This window comes from Lynx rufus, unplaced genomic scaffold, assembly GCF_022079265.1.
Source record: "Lynx rufus isolate CCGP_SWC_20201006 ecotype Redwood Valley unplaced genomic scaffold, mLynRuf1.p SCAF_21, whole genome shotgun sequence".
NCBI lineage: Eukaryota > Metazoa > Chordata > Mammalia > Carnivora > Felidae > Lynx > Lynx rufus.
In genome coordinates, this window is record NW_025814836.1 from 25326283 (window position 1) to 25351343 (window position 25061).

At 44.6% G+C, this 25061-nt stretch overlaps 1 protein-coding gene across 1 annotated transcript in view; it reads left to right on the top strand.

Moving 5' to 3' along the window:
* Positions 1-25061, top strand: part of ADAMTSL3 (ADAMTS like 3) — a 347278-nt gene that overhangs the window by 46360 nt on the left and 275857 nt on the right. Inside the window, exon 2 of the mRNA XM_047086812.1 lies at positions 212-331. Coding sequence (XP_046942768.1) covers positions 212-331 — 120 coding nt within the window. The remainder of the gene's footprint in view (positions 1-211; positions 332-25061) is intronic.

Below are 25061 nucleotides of genomic sequence, written 5' to 3' on the forward strand. Positions count from 1 at the left end.
AATAAATAACCGTGTGCGCCAACTTGAGGTGAAGCTGTGTGATATCCTAGCCTACCAGTGCCTCAACACAGACACCTGGTGCGTCTCACCTTGGCCTTTACTAAGAGAGGTCACTTCCCTTTTCTTAGTACAGACTTTAGTGGGTACAATCACGGTTTTTCGGGGGTGCTCACTGGAGCCTCGTTTGTAACCAGGTGACCTTGTCTTTCAGACCGCAGCAGAGAAGTCTCCTGGAGCATATTTCCTTCCTGAGTTTGCACTTTCCCCTCAGGGAAGTTTCCTCGAAGATACGACCGGGGAGCAGTTCCTCACCTACCGCTATGATGACCAGGTAAGAACCTCACAAAAGAGCTTACCTTTGGCTTTGCCATTTGCTGACGGGCAGGAAATGGTTTCTCAAAAATAACTTCAAAATAATTATATTTTCCCCCTTGGCACAGCTAACACAATAGGCCTTTGACTCTCTGGAGGGATCCCGAGACTGCTGGCCTGCCCATGCTTGTATACAATTTCCTACGCAATGTGTGGCTCTTGCTCTGGTGGGGAGGTTGGCTTGAGTCACTTTTTCTTATTTTCATCAGAAATATACATGACGGCTTCGTTCATTTTACTCGTCACCAAATTTATTATTCAGTTCTGAAGTTGTCCAACGGCACTGTTTTCTGTTTTCTTTCTTTTTGTTTTTTTAAATATAAATTATTGTCAAATTGGTTTCCATACAGCACCCAGTGCTCATCCCAACAAGTGCCCTCCTCAATGCCCATCACCCATTTCCCCTCTCCCCCACCCCCCGTCTACCCTCAGTTTGCTCTTAGTCCTTAAGGGTCTCTTATGGTTTGCCTCTCTCCCTCTCTGTAACTTTTTTTTTTTTAACCTTCCCCTCCCCCGTGGTCTTCTGTTAAGTTTCTCAAAGAGCACTGTTTTCTGATTAGGCATTAATTTTTTCTCTCTCTCAGCTTTTACCTCCTTTCTTTTGACTGTGCCGACATTGATTTTTTTTTTTCCTTCCCAAGCCCATTTTCCAGAAGGGAACTGGGTAGGGGTGGCTGTGTGTGTGTGTGTTTCAAGGACTTCCCGACGGCTCACTGTGGAACAAGGCTGTGCCTGGCGGAGGCGTGCAAGCTGGGCACTGGGCGCCGTGATTCTCTTCCACTCGCGGCTCACGTTGTCGCCTTAACACGTTAAGGGTCATGCACGTCTTTGAGGTCACTCACACCTTGTCTGCAGCAGCGTGGGTCAACTCTGCCAGATGCAGAGGGTTCTAGCCGGTAGGGCCTGAATTCACCGGGCGGTCGGGGAGGGTTTTGGAGGATTTGGCGGCTCTTGGTACCCACAGGGCCGGGTGCAGATGCAGAATGGGGCTACACTGTGTTCTCAGGGCACACGATGGGGTGGAAGAAGACGGGCCTATGACCGAGGTGTCCTCCTCCGTGTGGTCAAAGCTGGCAAGTTCGGGCTTGAGTGCAGCAGCTGGTTCGCAGGTGGAAGGTGCTCCTCAGGAGCAGAGGCTCTGGCAGCGTGGACAGATGTGAGACGTGACAGCAGGGAGCGGTCCGGCTGTGGGCAGGCCGTTCCGATCCTCTAAGCTGCCGCTGAATGGCCTGTGCTCGGGACATTTGGCCGTGGGGCTGGGGTTGCGGTGAGCCGCACGGGGACCCACCTGTGGGCAGGGAGCTACCTGGGGGCTCAGGGGCAGGAGTGAGATAAAGACTAATTGTTTTTTTAAGTCTGTTTGTTTTGAGAGAGAGAGAGAGCAGGGGAGGGACAGAGAGAGAGAGGGAGAGAGAGAATCCCAAGCAGGCTTCGCACTGTCAGTGCAGAGCACGATGTGGGGCCTCAAACCCTCAAACCGTGAGATCATGACCTGACCTGAAACCAAGAGTTGGGTGTTTAACCGACTGAGCCCCCCGGCTGCACTGAGACCAATTTTTAATAAAAAATTTCGACATGCAATCAGGATTTTCAAGTGTCTTGAGAAATGAGTGTGTGAATAGTTACTGTGGGCAGCAGGGCTGGGCAAGGGATGATCCCGTGTTCACATAATGGGGCCCAGTTAACACTTTGGATGGGCTTTGGGGCCTGGTTGCTACGTTCTCATTAAGTTGCTTTCTGCCCTTCTCCCCGGTGGATTTTTACAGGGCCTGTAATTTATGGCTCCTTGTCATCGAAAAATCAACGGTCCAACAGGTTTTCATAGGAAAACTTCAGGGAACTAACTGAGAAGGCATTACGTGATAAAAGAGGGCATCTGGAAAACCATGAGCTATGTACTTTTTAATTAAAGAGTGGTTAATGCCCGCTCCAGGTTCTACAGACATTATCCTTAATATAATAACAGTGTACAAGCTGAAGGAAAGTAAGTTCCCTCAGCCTTTTCAAAAGGCCTAAAGAAGACTCTTTAAAAAATGTTTTTTAATGTTTATTTTTGAGAGAGACAGAGACAGAGTGAGCAGGGGAGGGGCAGAGAGAGAGGGAGACACAGAATCGGAAGCAGGCTCCAGGCTCTGAGCTGTCAGCACAGAGCCCGATGCAGGGCTCGAACCCACGAACCGTGAGATCATGACCTGAGCTGAAGTCGGACGCTCAACTCACTGAGCCACCAGGCACCCCAGGCCTAAAGAAGATCTTAAAAGTGTGTGGCGTACTGTAGAAATGTTGTCCTAAGACATGGTGTTCCAAAAAGCCCCAGCGAATAGCATATGAAAATATTCTGTATTCTCCCCACCGTGTGTTTCCCTTAAGGGAAAGGAATAAGGTCACACTAGAACCAGTCGATAACAGCACCTGCTTTCTGCTAACAAAGACCAAGCAAACAGGCTGCACAGGCCTTTGCACCAAACTCGGTGTATTTCCTGAATGAACTTCCAGAATGTTCTCAGCTAGAGACGATCCATCACCCCATGCCTTGGTTCCCTTTCCTCTTAATGCTGAGCATGCTGGCCGCATCGTACTAGGGGGAGCCTCTCGGGCAGAGGGACGAGAGAATGAGTCCAACCTCGCCCAGTGAGAGAACTCCCCTGGGTCTGCACCGTGCAGTGAAACATGAACACCAATTAAGAGCATTGCTTTGGTTTTGAATCCCTGTTGTGACACGTGACCACTTGACTTCCCTTGCGACTCTGGACCCGTTACTTCACTTCGCACGTCACACTTCCTGTGTGAAATGCAGACGTGGATGGTCTCTACCCTGTGGAAATGCATTAAGGCTGAATGGAGGTAATTCATACAGGTGTCTCTGCACAGGGCCTGCTGCATGTAAGCTCTGAATGTAGATACTGTTATTACTGATTCGCTTCGCAGAGGCCCCATTCGGAGAATCTCAGATATGCTTATGCTGCAGGAGAGGAAGAGGCATATTCTCCATTGACATCGGGGGACCTTGAGCCATACTTAAATTAACTTATTAAGGCACGGCACGATATAGGCAAGTGCACGCGTATCTGAAGGGGAGAACTTGACGAATTTTTAAATGTCTTTATACCTGTGTTGTCGCATCCAGATCAAGAAATGGAGCGTTTGCAACACCCTAGTTTCCTCCCACTGAAGAAATAACGCCGTTCTGGCTTCCGTCACGATTGTGCTTTTGCTTTTTATTTGTAATTTTACATGAATGGAGTCGTATAGCACGTACCCATACGTGTCTGGCCTGCCTCATACGGCATCATGTCGGAGAGATTTGACAAGTTGGCGGGTCCGACATAATTTAGGCTTTGACGTCCCTGTAAATTGTATTCTTTGGAACAAGTTGTCCCGTACTGGGACACCACAGTGACTTCGGTGGCATGAGGCATTGTTCCTGGCTCAGAATTTCCCCAGCTGTCCCTAAAAGGTTTTCAGAGCTGTCCCTCCCTCACCAAGCCCACATCCGGAGGGTGGTGAGGGGCAGTTGTCTGGTGTACCTGTCACCTGCCTTCCGCCCCCCGCCCCCCATCACCTGCTGGCATCGCCTGGCTAGGAACAGGTGCGGGTGGGTGCGAGTGACCGTCCAAGCTGGTGTCTGTGCTGTCACACTTGCAGATTTGTGCAGACTCCCCTTTCTGCTGGGGCAGCGGCCTGAAGCCAGAGTGACACAGAGAGCTCTGTCCTTGAGGCTGCAGCCTGCCTCTGGAAGTGATAGCATCGGGACTGGGTTCCCGAGGATTGTCCTACCCACAGAGCACTTGTTTGATAAAATGGGAAGCGGGCAGGTGGTAGATCGCTAGTTGCCGTCTTCAACCGTCCTCGTAGGGCTTTTTCGAGTATTTCATCCCGGCCTACTTTGCACAAAGACCTTTAAGGTCACCCTTCCAATGGCTCCTAGAGGAGGTGTCTGGAAAACGCATAACCCTGAGGCCAGTAAAGCACAGCTGTGATGTAGGCTGCGTCTAATGAGTCACATAAAAGGCGCACTGTGGATTATGCAGGGGCCGAGGCGGCTTCTGGTGCAGGAAAGCAGTGCCGAAGCCAACTGGGTAACCGTGTGGTTCGGGGCAGACCGGTTGGTAGTCAGGCAGCCCTCGTCTTGCTTCTGCTACGAATCAGCTTGTAATTTAACAACGGTTTTCAGCATCTTTGCCGTCAGATTTCAGCGTCAGATTCTCCCATTTGTTTTGAAAAACAAAGTGACTGTGTTGCATGATCCGCATGCCTTCCACCTTGAAATTGTTGGGTTTTTTGTCTGTTTATTTTATTTTATTTTATTTTTTTAACTACAGCTAGAATAGTCCACACTGCAGAGTGCTAATTGGATCATTCCGATTCTCAAGGTGGACCTGCCAGCAGCACAGTAAACTGTTACTTAGAGAATCATAGAATTTTACAGCTGCCGCGGACCTTGGCTCAACCCCTCGTTTTACGAGTCAAGGAAACAGAGACTCTGGATGTATAAGTGACCAACTCAAGGACACCCAGACGGGTGTTTGCAAAAACTGAGACTACTGCACTCCGATTTCAGGCTGCCCCTCTGAGATATAGCTGCCTGCTCCTTTCAAGAGAATCACCCAGAAAATGATCTCCTTTCCTCGTAATCCTGCTTCTGCTGTTAAACCTTAGTAGACCGTACTAGACCCAAGGGAATGACTTAATATCACTGAGTTGCTTCCTCAGCTCATTCTTAACTTAGCACCTTCAGGACTTAAGAATTAGCTATGCCGATGGCATTTATACACATGATTATTATCACACTAGGAACGACATTTTTCCTTCAAAATCCGGGCGGAACATGATAGCTGATGTTAAAATGGCGCTGACTTCCCATTTGGTGAGCATATCCTTGCAATGGAAGCATCCTGACATTTGGTTGCATCGGTCATACAAGGTGGTTAACCCGTGTTCGGTGAAGGGCTTGTGGTCCAGAAGGGGTAAATTCTCTAGGGTAAATTCTTTTGTCGTTGCTCATGGTGGTTTTGGAGTTGATCCCAGGGAGGACCTGTTCACAGGCAAACGGCTGAAGGCCGGTCGGTTCTAGGAAGCGGAGTCTTGAATTGTGCAGTTTGTTCTTTCTCTGTGGCTGTTGTGGTTGTCAGTCACGTCACCCATGTCTCCTTCTGGGAAGGAGGAAGGCAGCCCTCACCATCCTCGCCTGTAGTGCACTGAAACTTTAAACTTGGGGCCTCCAAAGTTTATTATGGGGACAGATTTAAAAGTCTGTTCCAGGCTAGTCTTTCTCGGTGGGAAGTCATTTCTTTTTTTTTTTTTTCAAAGTTAGCGAAACTTGGGGCACCTGGAATGCTCAGTCCTCTAAGCGTCCGGCTTCGGCTCGGGTCACGATCTCACAGTTCGTGGGTTCGAGTCCTGCGTCAGGCTCTGTGCTGACAGCTCAGAGCCTGGAGCCTGCTTCGGACTCTCTGTCTCCCTCTCTCTCTCTGCTCCTCCCCGACATGCACTTTGTCTCTCTCAAAATAAGTGGACGTCAAAAAAAAAAAAAAAAATGGAGACTCTACATTGACAAGAAAAAGTTAGCGAAACTCTTGGTCTTGCACAAAGTAGTCTTTTATTTTTGTGGGTTTTTGTTGTTGTTTTCGTTGTTGTGTGTGTGTGCGTTTAGCGTTTGTTAGGTGTAGGGAAATACGGAAGGTGTGTCTTCCCAGACCTTGTGGGTTTGCTGGAATACGCTTCCTCTTACTGGCAACCGTCGTGGGATAAAAGGAGGTTACGCACACTTAGGAATCAGCGCCCATGTTCGTTTTCCCGTGGTCCCTGCATGGTCTTCGCCTGCATACATGGTGGTGTAACGGGTGCCTTGCCACCTTTCGAGGACGAGACACACAGAGGCAGAACAAAGCTTTAGTAACTTGGACTCCAGGCAGGCAGGACAAGGCTGGGTGTTGAGTTAGTGGTGGGTTCTGACTTCCCCAAAATTAACCTAGGGTGAATTCCGATGTAAGCGGGTAGCCATGCAGAACACGCCTTGATTTCATGTTGCAGAGGTCCTTGTACACCTGTTTGTACCCATCATGCCTTCTCCTCTGTGACCTTCTCAATTAGGTTCAGTTACTACCTTCAGTTAGGTAAGGAGCCCCTAATTTGGCGTGTGTTTTGTCTCTTCACTGCCCACGTTTAAGTGGATTCAAGATTTTTTTTTAAGTTAAAAATTCTGTTTCCTACACTCTGATCTATCACTTCCCTCAGTGACCAGTTGATTTTCAAATTCTTACTGTCTCTTGCTACTTTTCCCTATGCCCTTTAGCTCTTACAATCTGACTTCGCACACCTCCCTTGCCCTGCCCCAGCCTTGCCTTCGACGGGTGTCCTTTTTAAGAATTTGAGTTATGCTCCCGAAATCAAACCCAGACTCTCACGTGACTCATTCTGTGTCTGTAAAATTGTGTACTTGTAAAATCCTAAGGCGTTATGATGCTATGGATGGGGTCACAGTTGACTCTTTCCTTTCTTGGACGCCATTGACCGCCTGTTGGTATGATTTCTCAGTTCAAAATGCCTCTCCAACTTGTGTTTTCTCTACTGTTTCCATTGCCGGGGAGGCGGAGGGCTGGGTCTGTGGCCCTGACAGGCATTTGGAATTATAGCAAGTCAGAGTGGGAAGGACATGTAGGGATTCTGTTTTTTCAGGTGAGGAGCCCCAGCCCCAGAGAGGAACAGGGTCTTACCCAAGATCACACAGCCAAGGCGGTAGCAAAGCCAAGTGCCTGTTCTTTGCCCTTAAGCTCAGTTAAGACATTTTTACATCTAATCTGTGGGAAGGAAAAGTATGAGAGAAATGTTTGAATGAATTTTTAATACTAGTAGTAATAATAATATATTAATAACGAAGTCTTCGTAGAGTCTCATTTCCAAACTTCTTTTAAAAGTCTTTTTTCTTAAACCCTTACGACAAACCTAATTTTCCTTCTCCTTAATGCAACTATTGACTTATGCATTTTTTTTTCCTAAGGAGAAGAAATCTGTTTGCTGTGAGTACGTCTTTCTCGAAGGAACTTCTTCTGAACTTTTCACGAGTATCTTGGCGATGAGCTTCCTGGTGGTTCAGCTGTTGGCAGGCCTCAAGAAATATCACTTGACATTTCCAAGTTATTTATGTAATAGTTTGTAACTTGGGAAGTGTATACCAACTTCTGAAATTTCTGGTGGAGGAAGATGGACACAGCCCTCGCACGTATAGGGTATTGTCAGCTCCTTCCCCGGTCAAAATGAACGCTCGCGTATTCTCCAGATAGGAGAGTTTCCGTGTTGTTTCTGGCCTGTGTGGATAATGTTTTAGAGCAGCACGCCATTTGAGCTTGAATAGCTCATTCCTTTGTTAGTGAGTAATCTTGGTCAAATGCAGTTATGCTCCTTAAATATTCCAAAGATTTAGCGATCTAATGAGAAAGCGAGCTCATGGTCTGTGAGGAGAAGACAAGAATGTGTTAATTGGAATAACTTGTACTCTGTTCCCAGTCGAGGCACAGAGCAAATACATGAATGTTGTGCATGCGGCGGGACATGCTGTTCTGACCGGCTCTGGCACACGTGAACGCTGAATTTCATTATCATTGAGCTTTTTGCAAATCAGCTGTTTCTCAAGCATGAAAGAATGGGGTCTGTTATTGGAGACTCGGGCTCTGGCTTTGGAACTATGCAGACGCTTTCCTCTTCTAACGCTGTCTTCCTAGACTCATTTGGAGGGGGGGTGGGTACTGTGTATTATTATTATTTTTTGTCACTTTCACCAGGTAGGTTACATGGTGGGTATGGGTGGCGTAAAGGTCAAGACAGCCCCAAATGCAGCTTCCCCTACAAGTCACGAGTGCTGAGAGACGGGTCCCGTCCTGACAATGCCCTTGCTGTCTGTGCTCAGACATCCCTTCTCCCTGAGAGCAGGCTGGTCCCTGCTCAGAGATGCTCTGTCTTCAAGCACCGTGAGACTGGGTCACTTCAGGCAACTCCGCTGCGTCACCCTCTCCGCTTGGACGAAAGTAAGTGCGCTCACCTCTCAACCTCTCATCTCTGCCGCCGAACACGAGTTCCTCTGCAGGGGATGCCGGGGCTGGTATTCTGCTGTGGCAAAGGCAGAGGTCTCGTTCGTGTCTGCCATCTTGGAAAAATGCGGGACTTGGGACAAGGAGCTGTACTGGTAGCCTTCCTGTGAGGATGGAGTGGGGGCTGGAGGGAGCCTTCTCGTTTCTTTCTTTGGTCAAGGAGAAAAACCAGAGATCGAGAGAGCCACACAAAAGAGGTGAGTTTATGTGCAGGCCGGGGGGGGGGGGGAGAGAGAGAGAGAGAGAGAGAGCGCGCGAGCCATGTCCGGCAAGAAAAGACATAGGGCTGGATGTGGAGGCAATAATGGAATTTATTCCCTATCATGAGGGATTTTAAGCATTATGTTTGGATTGGCTTATTTGGAGTTTGGAAATGTTTCCTTTTGTTGGGCCAATTCTGGCCTACATCGCAGAAGTGCAGGCATGGCTTGCAAAGAGGCTCCTGACGGACTAAGGTTCTGCGAGGCTCGGGTCATTCTGTGGACACACCGTATTTTCTTGGATCTGGATTGGGGGCGAGCCGAGGAATTCTTGAGGGCTCTTTTGGGTGGTGGGAAAATGGCTGTGCCAGGCGGATGCCTGGGGCCAGGTAGAGAAGTTTCTTGAAAGTGTCTGTTGTGTTGCTCTGTATATTGAGTTACTGTTTATAACGCTCTTCGTATGAGTTATGTAAGCTTCTGTAGGGCGGCCAACTGTCCCGGTTTTCTTGGGACCGAGATGGCCCAGGCAGACTGGACGCGTGGTCCTCCACCTTCACAGCCTGGACTTGACTGTCCCCTCTTGGGCTGCGGTTACCAAGTGGGATCTGTGGTCCCGGGGCGGGTGCTGCTGGCTGCTGTACTTGGTAGGACATTCCAAGGGCAAGTGGGGGACAAGCATGTGGCTGTTAGGGATGCCCCATGTGGATGTCCTCTGGGCACTGCCTCCCAGTGAATTTCCGGGCCTGGTTTTACCTACGAAGCTTCCCCGTGTCCTTTCTCGTGGCTCTTCTCCAATGGCAGACATTGCGCAAAGTGTCCCAGTTCTTGGACCATCGCCCTCTGCCTCTTATGCCCCGTGTCTCTCCCCTGTCATTCATGCGAGCCCTTGTTTATGTTCTAGTTCAGTCATCATGTCTTCAGGGGAGCCCCTGATGCCGTCCTTGCCTTCCCTTCCCACCCAGGTGAGACTTGGTGTGCTTGCTTGCTGGCTTCCTTCCTTTAGCATCTTAGGAATTATTTTCTTACAGCATTTCCTGCCTCCTGAGCGGACTGTGACCTTCCTGGGTGGTGGCGGGGATGGTAGGGGGGCGGGGGCTGAGGAGAGGAGAAGGCGGCTATGGTCCGAGAGGGCACTTGGGCAGTTTGAACTTCTAGTGCTCGTCTGGGTGGCTCGTTTATCCAAACAGCAAACCCCGTGGGGATGCTGCATCACAAACGGTTCCAAGAAACCCGGTCCAGGATCTGAGGTTTGGAGCACTTTCTGCTGAGCCCCACGTCCCCGGGGTCAGCAATGATAGTCCTGGACAGTGACTGATGGCCTTTAATATTGCCTCTTCCCAGAAGTGATTCCAGTCTCTTCGTCATTCTGCACACGCGCAATTGTTTTGGACAGGTTTCCACTTCTGAAAGTTAATAACGTGTGGCTGCGTACATGAATACATTCGAGTTGTGTAGAAATTAACGAACATCACATAACGTACGCCTCCCTTCCCAGGGCTGGGTCTAGCTAATGAAGTACTTTCTCCATCAGTCTTCCCTCATCCCCTTGGAGGTTCTCCCATCGATGACTCATCCTCAGCCCCCAGCACGGCGATAATTTCCTCCCTTGACTCTCCCTCTACGCTCTGAGCCCCTTAGGGGCAGGGGCTTCTGCGTCTTTTCACCATTATACTCTCAGATCTGACTCACAGCCTGGCACAGAGTGAATGCATAGCGGACATTTATTTGTTGAAGGTTCTATCCCTTGTCAGAAACCTTAAGTGGGCCCCATTTGTGCCCTCCTCTGAGAGTTCAACCCCTGAACAACATTGACGTCCTTACGTAGCTTGGCCTGGGCTACCTGGCTTCTCTTGTCCCTCATTTCTTTTTTTTTTTTCAACTTTATTTCAAGAGAGAGAGAAAGAGAATCTCAAGCAGGCTCCATGCGGTCAGCACAGAGCCTGATGCAGGGCTCGATCCCATGTGAGATCGTGACCTGAGTGGAAATCAAGAGTCAGATGCTTAACTGACTGAGCCACCCAGGCGCTCCTCCCCCATTTCTCTCATGTGCCCAGTGCTGTAACCAAACCGGACCTGCCTTCTTGAACCTTTGCCAATGCTGGGCCCTTGGCATGCCAAGCTCATCGGTGAACATCTGTGACTCCTGCAATGCCCACCATAGGTACTGTCTCCTCCGTCCGTCTCCAGGGAGGTCGTCAGCGTATAGTGTTTTTTTTTTTTCCTGCTCTTTGGTGAACAGCAGCTCATTCTTGCTTGGGACCCCAAGGCTTCATTTGGGTTTGTAATTATTTACATGGACATCTTCTTTCTTCTTCTGGATTGAGAGCAATACTGGGGCAGGCCTGTGTGACTTCTCTGTGTCTCCCGTGGACACAGAGTGAATAGAAGGTCTGTTTCCAGGGGTGACGAGACTTGACAAAATTCTGATTATACCTTTGTTTCTGAGTTTTCTTTAAGGAATAAGAGAAATTCTTCAAAAATGTTCGTTATCCTTTGTCATAACAGAGTCTATCCGGATTTCTTTCTTGTGTGTATGTGTGTTCAATCCTGTTCTACCTGAAACTGAGGAAATAATTTCTTTCTTCCAAACACTGTTAGTCCAGAGGCTTGGTTGGAGAGTCACATCATTCCCTTTTTGGACACTGGCTGTTCTGCCTCTAATTCTCCGCTCTTTCCGCATGGCAGGTCACCAAGGACAGCACTCCTAGTCTACTTAGATGATGCCTTCTCTTGATCCCTTCCCTCTGGCATTTAATGCTGACAAGCTTTTAATTCTGCCAAGTTCAAAATGGTTGAGCAGAGTTTCCTTTCTGATCAGGACAAGGCAAAGTTTTGGACTCACAATTTTTCCTGTATATTAGGTTTACGCTACAGTAAAATATACACGTATCGAATAGAGCAGTGATGTGTTAAATGTATGCATTAAATGCAACCATGCTCCATTTAAAAACCTAATCCCAAACACACTGTGCCCACGAAAAGATAAATGATGCTTTGCACTGTGGCCTTCGTGTTTGGCGTCCATGCTGGCAGCTGCAGGAAGTCTAAGGAGAGTTATTCATTCAGGGACTCATTCAGACGTTCCCTCAGCAAATATCGAGGGACTCTCTACAGCGTGCCAGACACTGTGCTGGGTGTGGGATGAATAATAATGTGAGAAAGGATTGTCTCCAGGGTACCTCATGCAATTCCAGTTGAAGACTAGAGAAGTGGGGGCTTTTTCTTTTCTGGAGAAGATTATAAGATACAGATAAGATTCTAGTTGCCCTTCAGTAAGTGACCTCCATGTACAGGCATACTGCGTGTGCGTTATAGTTACAGCTACTTTGCAAAACAATCGTCTGTGTTTGCTTCAGGAGCACATCTACTAAATTACCAATACAGAGAGTATTAGCATGGCCCCTGTAAGGTGAGATGAAATTTGTGGAGAGTTGAAAACAAAACAAAACAAACCCAAGAGCTAATATATGGGAAGAGAGAGAATAAGGTATAGAGGAGAAGGATGGGAGCTAAACTTCTTCCTATTCATCTGTCTTAGACATTTTACTCTGGAATCTGCAGAAGTTTTTACAAAATTGTAAAATGACATTAGATTTAAAAACTATAATCTCTACAAATCGAAAATAAAGAAACAAAGCTAAAGAAAAATCTGTGCTTTGAGTTGGTGGCATTAACCGCACAGAGAGAAGAATTATTCCAAGACTTTAACACATATAAGTTTGACTCTATGTGAGTATATCCAAGGACAAAGAGAACTAAAAACGATAAAACTTTCGATGGTAATCTTATTGTGGGTGGCAGCATTTGAAATGCTACCTGAGACCGCTGTGTGGGTATTGTGGGATAAAGCAAATGAACAATGCAAAAGTGATCATCCAATATATTTCTGGTATTCTTGAGAGCCCAGCTTCTTGGTGTGGGAGAAATGAGAGATGGGTGTAAAAGAGAAATGAAAACCTGATAGTCCTAAAGTTGAACTGTAAGTATCTGTGAGAACCCCTGAGGAATTTGATCTTAAACAAAAGTAACAAAATAGGATGTGTTTTCTAGCTCCATTCACTGAAAAGTCTTCGAAACAATGACCAAATGACCAGCTTACCTGCAACGGCACCCCTAGTGCCCAGATTATGGTCTCTAAATATCATTTCCCACTTGGCAGGACCTGGGACTCATGGGACAATGGCTCGGGGATGGAAATCTGCAAAATGAGACTGGAAACATTATGTAATTAACTCTGGTAATCAGGATTCCTAGAACTTCATCACAAGGACTCAGGAGCCAACTTAGCATAGGCTCTTACGAGCATAAAATGGGACAATCTGGGCATCAATAAGAATAAAAACGACATGGCGGCGCCTGGGTGGCTCAGTCAGTTGAGCGTCCGACTTCGGCTCAGGTCATGATCTCACAGCTCGTGAGTTCGAGCCCCGCGTCGGGCTCTGTGCTGACAGCTCAGAGCCTGGAGCCTGCTTCTGCTTCTGTGTCTCCCTCTCTCTCTGCCCCTAACCCACTCACATTCTGTCTCTGTCTCTGTCAAAAATAAACATTAAAAAAAAAGAATGAAAACGACAAAGGATTTAAATATATGAACTGTGTTTAATTCCCTAAATTAATAATGATAACGAAATGCATTAATCAGTGTTGGTGGGTGCAGTCGTACCACTGAGTGACCAGTGGTAAACGAGGAAAATATATCGTTACAGAAGTATTCCATCTATTAAAGAAGGGATGATAGAATGAGATGATCATTTTGCAACCGCCAAGGCACTCATGGTTCTAAGCGCAGTATATCAATACCTGCTAATGAGATCACAAAAAGAGACACCTAAACATTGTGTGTCTCTTGATGAAAAACACAATACCATCTATGAAGTACGCTTGCCCTCTGTGGTTCCTACCCCCCCACCCCCGCCGCATGTGAAAATCATGGCTCCAGATCTAACATCCAGTTACAAGGAATCCAGCGTTCAGAGAGATGTGTTAAACCAAGCCATGGTTCTGCAACCACCAATATCCAGACAGTGGGAAACCTTACAGCACAAACAGCCCAGTTTCTTCAACAAATATATTTTAAAGGAAAAAAAAACACAACAAAAAAAGAAAAGAGTAGATGGGGAACTGAAATGATCAAATGAAACTTAAAAGATACATCAAGCATTTGCAATATGTGGACCCTAGTTGGATCCCGACTTTAACTAACTAACTAACTAACTAACTAACTAACTAACTAACAGGAGTTACAATACCATTGATGATATAAGAAGATTGGAAAATTAATATTTTATTGTCAATTGCTAACTTTTAAGCTGCGAAAACAGTATCATGATCGTGTTAAAGAAGAGTATCTTTTATAGATGCCTATGAAAATATTTACTGATGCAATGACACGATGTTTTGTATTTGCTACAAAATAATGGGGGAGGGTGGGTAGTGGGTGAGTCAGGATTGGCTTTGGGTTGTTGATGGGGGGGCTGAGTGAGCGGCCCTTGGGGTTCCTTATACCATCTTCTATCTTTACACTTGAAAATGTCCAGAGTAAAAAGTAAAAAAAAATTAGCAATTACAGAACAAACAACAAGAAAATAAACGCTATGTTTATTTATGAAACCCAACGTTCCTATGAGGTGGTGTCATCGCATTATTAGTAAGGAGCCTGCAGGTCTGGAGGAGGCAATGACCTCACCAAACCCAGGTCTTGCTCAAGGGAAAACATCTTTACTTCTCACTGCCCTAGATCACATACCTAAAATTAAACAATGCAATTTAAACTGTATCAGATTCTCAAGAAAATCAATCAATTTAGCAGCAAAACATTTTATAATTAGTTGCCTCTTCTATAGGCGTTTCTTAAATGTGTGGCCCCTGACCTCTGTCACACTGAAATATGAGAGAAAATAGTTCTCTGTTTTGTCCAACATTGCAAGTATCGTAAAGTAAAGTTTAATTTTATTCGTATTCCATTGGGCCTGGTAAAAGCATCCCATGATGGTTCACACATTCTGACACGAGCACATGTTTGAGAAGCATTGATTTAGGGGTTGGTGACAAAAGGTATTGGATTGTCAGCATTTACAAAGGTTAGAATGTGTCAGTGAGCCTTACACTCTGAATAGCTATGTTAAGCACTGAAATATTTTAATGACAGAAAATATGCCCTGCTATTGGCAGTGAGACTGTGTTACCATTAGCATATTTTACACGTTGAGTCTATTTTGTGTTCTGACTTGAAGCAGCTTAATTTCCTGCCCCATTACAGGATACTGCTCTTACAACATCAAGTAAATGTCCCGAATTCAGCCCATTTTAAGACATGGATTTATAATGCCATGAACTTAGTGTAAACCTTTAGCTAAAACGTTTTAAAAGCATATTTTTTCCTCAGTGTTCAGTCTTACAATATTCTACTCATAGTTTTTAAGTTAAAAAAAAAAGACATCATTAAACTTGCCAGATTTTATCGTAGAACATTAGAATAAGAGCCTGCAAAATAAATGCAAAAAACATTTGTTCTTCCCCAGGTTCAGATGAGTATAGAAAAATATTTCTGTACAGCTTAGTTAGTGATTTTTATATTTTTATTTTTTAATCTTATAATTTATTTAAGTAAAAAAATTTTTTTAAATGTTTTTATTTTTGAGAGAGAGAGACAGAGACAGAGACAGAGTGCAAGCTGGGGAGGCGCATAGAAAGAGGGAGACACAGAATCCAAAGCAGGCTCCAGGCTCCGAGCTGTCAGCACAGAGCCTGACACGGGGCTCGAACTCACAAATTACGGGATCGTGACCTGAGCTGAAGTTGGACGTTTAACCAACTGAGCCACCCAGGCTCCCCATAATGTTGTAATTTATTTAGATGCAGCATATTTATTCTTTAATTTAGCAAAGTGGACTGGACCCGGGATTGGAGCTATTTAGCATCGCTGTAGGAGGTTGCCTTGAAGTTCAGTTTTGCCTGCCATGCGTGACCTTGTGGCTAGGCTCTACACCTGATAGGGCCAATTGTTGCCACATGCCATAGGAAATCTTACTTTAAACAACCAGAGTTCATCTGATCAGCAATATCATTAAACACCTGGCAGGCCTTACCATTCGTGAGCGTTTTGTGGTGTTGGACCCAACGGCCATGTTGTCTTATCCATATGTGCACACTGGTGATTCAGACTCACACATTCCTTAGTAAAGGATTTGGGTGAATAAGGTTCCTTGCCCCAGGGGTCTTTGAGAGATCTCCCTTCCCAACTCCTAATTCAGCCACTCGGTTATTACCCAGATCCAGATAGATCAGCCTCTCGAAGAAATACAAGCAAGGAATACCCCCGAACCTACAAAACGTTCTGCAGTTTGCGAGAAGGGGACCTCCACTTCTCTAAACGCTCCTAGATGTTGGCTTCCTGCAAAATAGGTGTACAGCCAGAAACCTAAGAAACATGGGACACTGACTTGTCTTTTTACAAGAGGTTGCCCCCGTGAAACTAGCTTAGACTCTCGGGAGGCAGGGTGGCCTGAGGTGACAAAGGCTGGAAAGGGAGAGGCATGATTTCGGGTGAAATCAAGATGCAGGAGAAACCGAGCGTTCTGGAGTCAGCAAGACATCAAAGCCGTGGAGACAAGTGTCAGTAGTCCAGTCACACAAGAAAAGGACAGGGAGATAAAATTGATGACAAGGAGACTGTAACTATGTTGTAGAGATAGCAGAGAGCCAACCGATGGACTCAAGAAAGAGGTGCGACGGAAGAGATGAAAAAATGAAGTAAAAGTCTTAAGACATCTTTGATTTACTAAGAGCTCGCGAGAAAAAGAATCCCCAGAACTCACTCACTGTGTTGATCGTGAGATGTATTGCATTGTGATTTCAAAAATCGAAGAAAAAAGAAAAAAACAACTATGAAAAGTGGCATTTTAGAATTTAGGAAACACAGAAATAGAAAAAAAAATCAGATAAGGAAATTGACACAGGCCACATTCTCTGAGCCTAATGTGAATAGACATCAGGGGAGATATTTTGAGATACAAACTGTAAACGTTTAGAAATCTTAAGATATTCTCCTAAAGCAATTATCGACCAAGGAGAAAATAAAAACTACAGTGATACACTGTGTAGGAAATAACAAAAATGAGAATATCTCAAAAGTTATAATGTCACTGGAATCTCTGGTGGAGAAGTGAATATTTTACCTCAAATACTTTCAGTAAATGTGAGCACTTAATATATTCAACAAGTGGTATTGGAACAATTGGTTAACTATTTAGAGAAAGTTAATTTAAACCTTTGCCACATGCCAAAATAAATTCCAGATGGATTGAAGAGTTAAATAAAAATTAAACCATAAAAATATAAAAAGGCCATAAAAGTAGATGTTTCTCAAATTTCTAAAAATTACAATAAGAAACTCACAATGAAGGGAAAACGAAATGTATTGATGGATTGGTCTACTTAGAAGGCTTAAAATGGGTATTTGTCGAAAAACATTCAAATGAAAAATTGAAGAAAAATGACGTGTCATGGAAGTGATGTGAAACTGCTCACTGTACAAAATAAAAGTTTTTTTCAGGTAGGCAAGAAAAATGGAAGGTGGTAGATGAATATTTTAAAGGAAAAGAATCCATTCTTCTGTTTGGAAAGCAAGTGGTTAGCAATCCCAAGGAGAGATCCAACTTATAAGCGATACGATGTAAATTCAAGCAGTGACCAAAGAGCATTTTTACCCATAACATTAAAGAAAAGAAAAAGTATGAAAACCCCGTGGTGGAGTTTGCGGGGGCAGAGATTAGGTGTCTCGTGCTACTGAAATAAATACAGGGCTTTCGATAAGCAGCTTTGCAACATGTCAAGACCCTCAAAACTATCTTTACTTTCGGATCCAGCAAATTGCCTTTCCTGGGACTTTTCTCAGGGGAATGTTCTAAGTGAAACAAAATGTTTTATGCAAAAATACATGAATATCATCGTTATTTATAACATGTGAAACTCAGAAACAGTCCAAATCTTTGTAAAGAAATGGCTGAGTAAATTATGGGATCTCTAAGATGGAATATTACAAATTTTTATTATATTTACACTTTTGAAATAACATGGGGAATGTTAATATTACATCCATAACTTAAAAGATCAGGTCATAAAATCTTACAAGTCTCCAATTTTATTCATAACATGAACAGAAAGAAAACATCAAGAGACACCTCAAAATGTTAACAGTGGTTGTCTTTGGATGGTGGAATAATTATGAATGTTTTAAATTTCCTTTTCAGTGGATTTCTCAGGTTTTCTGCAAGTGAGGATATAATACTTTGATCTGGAGCACATGATAAATACTCTTTCTAAGTGGTGATGAAGGAGCACTCCGGAGGAGTGACTAACCCCTGTGCAGGCTGGGGGCAATTTCCACAAACAGGAAGGATGGGGGAGTTGACCTCCAGGACTGAATACTTATTTAATAGTGTCTACCTTTTTCTGTTTTCCCTACTAGTTTTTCTTTGAGGAACTTCACTAAGAGATGATGACAGAGCTTAACTTCCCATTTTTTTTTATAGAGAAAACTCTGTTGTCTTGTGGAGCCCCCCCCCACCCCCCGCCCTTTTTTTTAAATTCCTTTTTCAGCACAGGTAAGTCTACAGGATTCGTGCTTGGACAATGCATGTACTCAGGTGTTCATTTTCACCTGCACAAACCCACATGCGCCCATGCCCCTCCTTCTAACGTTTGGGTGAAACCTTTTAGTAAGGTCAATATGAATATTCATCTATCAATACAACACTGGTCAAGAGTTGGTTTGAAATCATAACTTGCTTTACTCCTTAAAGTTGCTCAGATCAAATCATTTAATGGAATATTTTTGTGAGTAAAAAAGGTATTGGGGCGCCTGGGTGGCTGAGTCGGTTAAGCGCCCAACTTCAGCTCAGGTCATGATCTCACGGTTTGAGTTCAAGCCCCACGTGGGGCTCTGTGCTGACGGCTCAGAGCCTGGAGCCTGCTTCGGATTCTGTGTCTCCCACTCTCTCTCTGTCCCTCCCCCGCTTGTGCTCTGCCTCTCTCTCTCAAAAATAAATAAGCATTAAAAAAATTAAAAAAAAATTCTCTGGGAATAAATACTGTACCCCTGTGGATCTCCATTTGAAAAAGACCACCCAAGACTATGGTTTGGCTTTAATCTCTGAGGGACAGAATTGTCACAGAGCAGGGCACCTAGTGGTGTGGTTGGTACCTGACCTACAGGTCCTAGCCTTTTTCTTTAAGAGATCTATGATGTCTAAAAACCAGAGTTAAAAATCTAATGTTTAAAAATGATGTGGAACTTTGTAGAGGGTGCCGGGTTGCTTATGAGTGCTGACTGCCTGGAGGAGGGCTTGCTGACAAGGCCAAGAGCCCTGGCCACCCACGATGTGCCCAAACGATGGATTTTTCTAGGCGGGAACTCTATGCCTAAAGCCTGCAGGGTTGAATCTGAAATGACATCCAGAGCCTGCAGTGGTAAATCTCTTGAGAAGGATGGGCTGGAGAATCTTCCGTGGAGCGGGGCCCAGGTCACTCCGTGTGGCAAGGACAAAGGAAGGGGAAAAAGGCCGTCAGAAGCTGGCATGGAGACTGGGGTAAAAGAAACTGTAGCACGGTTTCACAGCAAAGGAACAACCAACCTCAGGGACTCGGAAGCTTAGCAGTTGGGAACATGTAACAACACAACAAACTTACCCATTGCTTTTATAATAGTGAGTGTTCCCAGAAATGATCCTGAGCACCAAGAAGGTGTTGAATTATTGTCATCCCTGTCTAAAGGCTGTTATGTGTCCTTTCCATTTAAAAAGAGCTAAACTAAAAATGATATTTGGGAGAGCCACCGTCTATTACCTGGAAAATAACGAATTTTCCAACTGGTGTCAGATAAATTAGTTATCACTGTATTTTATCTAACAGATGCTTCCTCTGTCAGATCAAAACATACATGAGTCAAACTGGGATTCAAAAGAACAGGTTGGGGGTGCCTGGGTGGTTCCGTCAGTTAAGCGTCCGACTTCAGCTCAGGTCATGATCTCATGGCTCATGAGTTCGAGCCCCGTGTCGGGCTCTGTGCCGACAGCTCAGAGCCTGGAGCCTGCTTCGGATTCTGTGTCTCCCTTTTTTTCTGCCTCTCCCTTGCTCACACTCTGTCTCTCTTTGTCTCTCTCTCTCTCTCAAAAATAAACGTTAAAAAAAAAAAGAACAGGTTGGGATTGATGTTATTCCTTAGAGATGGATTTTCCCAGAAAATTCTGTTCTGTTTCAATAATAATGGGCAACAATAAGAAAGGGCCATTGCTTCTACATTTATTAACGAGTTTGGGTCGCGAGAAATCTTCTCGGACTATATTAGAAGTTGTGTAAACAAAGTTCAGCTCTGTTTTACCCAGCTGATTATATTCCATAAAACCATCATTTGTATTCCACTGACATTTCATGGAATTTATTGACTTTTCCTCACTTGTACCAGATTATCTTCCCACTTCTCACGTATGGTTGGATTTTCATCAGAACATCACACATGCCTATTTCTCTCTCTTCGTGGGGAAGGGGTATGTTTCTTTAGAAACTGACAGCTTCGGAGACGGTGTTGCTCTGAATGTGATTCCCGTCAGGTGGCAGTGAGTACAGGTAATGGATATTGTCATAAATGACATTTAGTTCATTGGAACCCGCCAAAATGCGCTGGAGAAATGATGGCCCCTGGAAAGAGCACAATACCGCATTGTATTGGGAAGCACACTCTTCAGGAATTCCTGCGCTGGCATTTATTACAACCCGCCACATCATTTCCATTTTCTGCGTTTCATTAAATTGACCGTCTGGGTGTAATCACAAGAGTGAAATGGGAAACGTAATGTAAAATGTCTCCTTACACCCTCCTGAACAGAAGTGAACGGCGTCTTTCATTCAATCAAGCAAGGTGAGCGCCTCCTAGGCCCCGGCTCGCAGGGGAAAAAACGAGTTAACAAGACAGGTTCTGCGTCTTAACTGGTCCTCAGCCCAGCAGGGAACCTGAGTGGACACAGCCAGTGCTAATGTGATGCTGTGACAGGTGTTGATAGAGAGTATCACGGGGGCGAGGGGTGGAGGCGGGGACCTCTACGAACTAGGCACCCACGTGGGTGAGCAGAGACTGTGAGTCACGGCCTCTAAGCGCAATTACAGTTCTGGGGCTGGTGCGAAGTTCATTGTCTTTCGGCATTTCTGTGGGCTGCGCGCATTATACGGGTGGAATTTAATGTCGTTTTAACTCACCAGAGAAGGTTTGTGGGTCTAGAGGTTTGGAAGATAATTCGCTCGGCAAAGTGCTCCATTTTCGTGCAAACCTTTCAAACGATTGCGCCGTGCTCGCTAAGCTTTGTCTGATGGAAGCTGTCTTGCTGTTTGGAGGAAACGGCGTTGATTAAATTTACAGGGGGATGACTTTATTTAAAAATCCCCTCTAGTTTGTTGACAGCACTCATGCTTCATAAAACAGGGCGCACGGTCCTGAATTTCATATGAGTAAAAATTTATTAATTTTGGCGTCTATTTTGAATGCTTTAGATCATTTACTTGGCTTAGCGCCCAGCAAAAGCAGGAGAGTGACTCCGACATCAACCGCAAAACAGCCCAGGGACTCCTTCCCGCTGGATAGACATCTGGAATGGTACATGAGGAGTAGACATCGCAGGCGGACGCTTAATTAAAGGCTGGTATTCAGACCGGAGGAAAGTGTGGTGAGCCTCCTAGCATAAAGGGAATAATGAGTCTCTGCAACAAAAATTAAGTTTTTTTTGTATTTTATACTAATGCTCTACAGCTTGAACCAGTTTCACCGTAAAATACAAACTATGAACTCATAACGACATCAAGTCCAGATAGTAATTTTTACGGCAACAATTTACGAGGCATCTGTGTGGGTTCCTTAAAGGGGAAAAAGTCTTTGACGTGTATTTTGCAGTTTGTGTGCAAAAACAGAAAAATCCCCTCTTGGGTGTGGGATCTCTTTGGGATCTGAGTGAATACGGCAATTGTAAGGATTTTATGGAGTCATCTATTAGGCTAATCTGGATATCAGAATAACTGGTGGAGATTATTCCATAGATAATGACACAAGAATAATCATTTAAAACAATGACGTTTTGTTAATTTCTAAAAAAAAAAAAAATTCATCCTCAAGCTGTCACTAAGCTGGTATGGGCGTAACTGGGGCAGAGCTGGGAAAGTCAGGGACGGGAGTCCTAGCTCCCTGTTCCCGGAGCTGTTCATACAGGGGTCCCACGACCCCATAGCTGAAGCTGTTCAGCATCACAGCACCTGCGCACCTGTCTTGTGATAAGCTGTCTCTGCTGACTTACACCTGCCCACTCAGGTACAGGTGTAACCACTTGGGGAGGGCGGATGCTCAGGAAATAGTCCCGTGGTTTCTAGATATGGGCACCAGGCATAAAGGAATTAGAACATCTCTCCTCTAAACCGTGCAGGCACAAGTCATCGTTGGAGCTAAGAAGAAGCGGGTCTCCTTTTCAGACTCCACGGGGCATCAGGCTCAGCCCTCCCCCAAACAATTCCCATCTCACCTTGGGAATGACGCATCTTTTTTTCTGGCTCCGTCTCTGCTAGCGGGGTGGGCGAGAGGTGTCGTGCTCCATACTGCATCTCTGGTAGGAGGTCATCCATCCAGTGGGGCCTCTACTCCCACTACGGGTTTTCTGTTCGGATTATGCTGTGTTCCGAGCTCTGCTGGTAGTTATACAAGTCAGTCCATCTTTAAGACAGTGAAACTCTATCCAGTAGCCTTGTTATGCAAATGTTTCAGAGTAAGAGTTTTTGTTGTTAAAAAGTTACGTCTGGTCTGATTTTAAACAAGGCAGCCTATAAAGAGCTTGAAAATCTGATCAATACAGGGCACCTGGGTGGCTCAGCCGGTTGAGTGTGACTTCGGCTCAGGTCATGATCTCGCAGCTTGTGAGTTCAAGCCCCACATCGGGCTCTGTGCTGACATCTCAGAGCCTGGAGCCTGTTTCAGATTCTGTGTCTCCCTCTCTCTGCCTCTCCCCTGCTCGCGCTCTGTCTCTCAATAAATAAATAAATAAATAAATAAAATAATGTTAAAAATTAAAAAAAAAAAACACCAAAAACCTTTCTTTAGGACAAAAACCTCTGATAAATAAACCAGAACTGGCTGCAAAGACAAGGTGAGAGGCACACGATTGAGCCAGGAATAAGTTGCACGAAAGATGCACCCCACAGCGTCCCACATACCTGCTATAGGATGGGAGGAGGTTCTATTCTGAGCTTCCTAGCAGACGACATGGAGAGAGAAACCCAATCAATTACATAATTGACAGAGTCCATAAGATAATAAACTAACAGTGTTTCTCAGGAGCAAAACCAACCGTTGTTTATTTTAAGATGGCAAAAGCTACTGATTTTATAAGCAAGTAGCCTCTAGTCCACAAAGATCAGGATACTTGGCTTTGAAAAAATAAATTCCCGTGATAGGCTTCCTTAACCTTGCTTACCAGATTCATAGCTTCAATAATTATGTTATAGAAGCTTCTTCCATTAAGAATCTTCTAAGTGTTGATAAGAACTTTTTTGGGGAGATTTTTAATAAACTAAGATGTGTTTTTATTTATTTTTGGCATCTCAACAACCTAAAGGTAGGTTGGTTGGTTTCACTACTAAGCGGTATTTATGACACCAGCTGCTTCATAAATTTACTTCATAAATTAAATTGGGTTTGGGTTTGCCGTGACCTGCTGGTGACAAGAAGAGAAGCTTCACCTTAATGTACCTCTACACACTATAGAAAATTGAGGGAGTCTTTGCCTAGAAAGTTTTTACAAGAAAGTTAAGGAGTGACACTTTTTAAAAATTTTAGTTAACCTACAGTGCACTATTGGTTTCAGAAGTAGAATTCGTCGGTTAAATGCACCATCCTGTACTCATCACAAGTGCCCTCCTGAGTACCCATCACCCATCTAGACCATGTCCCATCCACATCCCTCCATCAACCCTCAGTTGTTTTCTCTGTCATTAAGAGTCTTTTGTGGTTTGCTTGCCTTTCTTCTCTACCGCCCCCCCTTCCCATATGTTCATCTTAAATTCCACATGTGAGTGAAATCATATTATTTGTCTTTCTCTGACCGACTTATTTCACTTAGCATAATACATTTTGGGTCCATCCATGTCATTGCAAATGGCAAGATTTCATTCTTCTTGATGGCTGAGTAATATTCCATTATATATATATATATATATATATATATTCCATTATATGTATATATACACACACACACGTTGTGTATATATACACATTATATATATATATACGTTTTGTGTATGTGTATATATATATACACACACACGCACGCATACGCGCACAGACCACATCTTCTTTATCATTCATCAATTAGTGGACATTTGGGCTCTCTCCACAGTTTGGCCGTTGTTGATACTGCTGCTATGAACATTGAGGTGCAGGGACCCCTTTGAATGTGTATTTTTATATCCTTTGGGTAAATACCTAATAGTGCGATTGCTGGATCATAGGGTAGTTCTATTTTTAGGTTTCTGAGGAACTGTCACACTGTTTTCCACAGTGGCTGTACCAGTTTGCCTTCCCACCAGCAGTGCAAGAGGGTTCCCCTTTGTCCACATCCTCACCAACACCCGTTTCTTGGGTTGTTAATTTTAGCCATGCTGACAGGTGGGAGGTGGTAGCTCATTGTCGTTTTGATTTGTATTTCCCTAATGATGAGTGATGTTGAGGATATTTTCATGTATCTGTTGGCCATCTGGATGTCTTCTTTGGAAATGTATCTGTTCATGTCTTCTGTCCATTTCTTAACTGGGTTGTTTGTTTTTTGGGTGTTGAGTTTGTTACGTTCTTGGTAGATTTGGGATGCTAACCCTTTATCATCAGATATGTCATTTGCAAATGTCTTCTCCCATTCCATAGGGTGCCTTTTTGTTTTGTTGTTTCCTTTGCTGTGCAGAAAATTTTTATCTTGATGAGGTCCCAATAGTCCATGTTTGCTTTTGTTTCCCTTACCTTCGGCGATGTGTCTAGAAGGACCTTGCTTTGGCCAAAGTCACAGAACTTACTGCCTGTGTTCTCTAGGATTTTGATGGTTTCCTGTCTCACATTTAGGTCTTTCATCCATTTTGAATTTATTTTTGTGTATGCTGTAAGAAAGTGGTCCAGGTTCATTCTTCTGCATGTTGCCACGTTAATAACAGAAAGGATAACAACCATACGATCCTGTCAGTAGATGCAGAAAAGGCATCTGACAAAATACAGCATCCATTCTTGATTAAAAACCCTCAACAAAGTAGGGATGATTGGAACATACCTCACCCTCATAAAGGTCGTAGATGAAAGACCCAAAGCTAATACCATCCTCAGTGAGGAAAAACT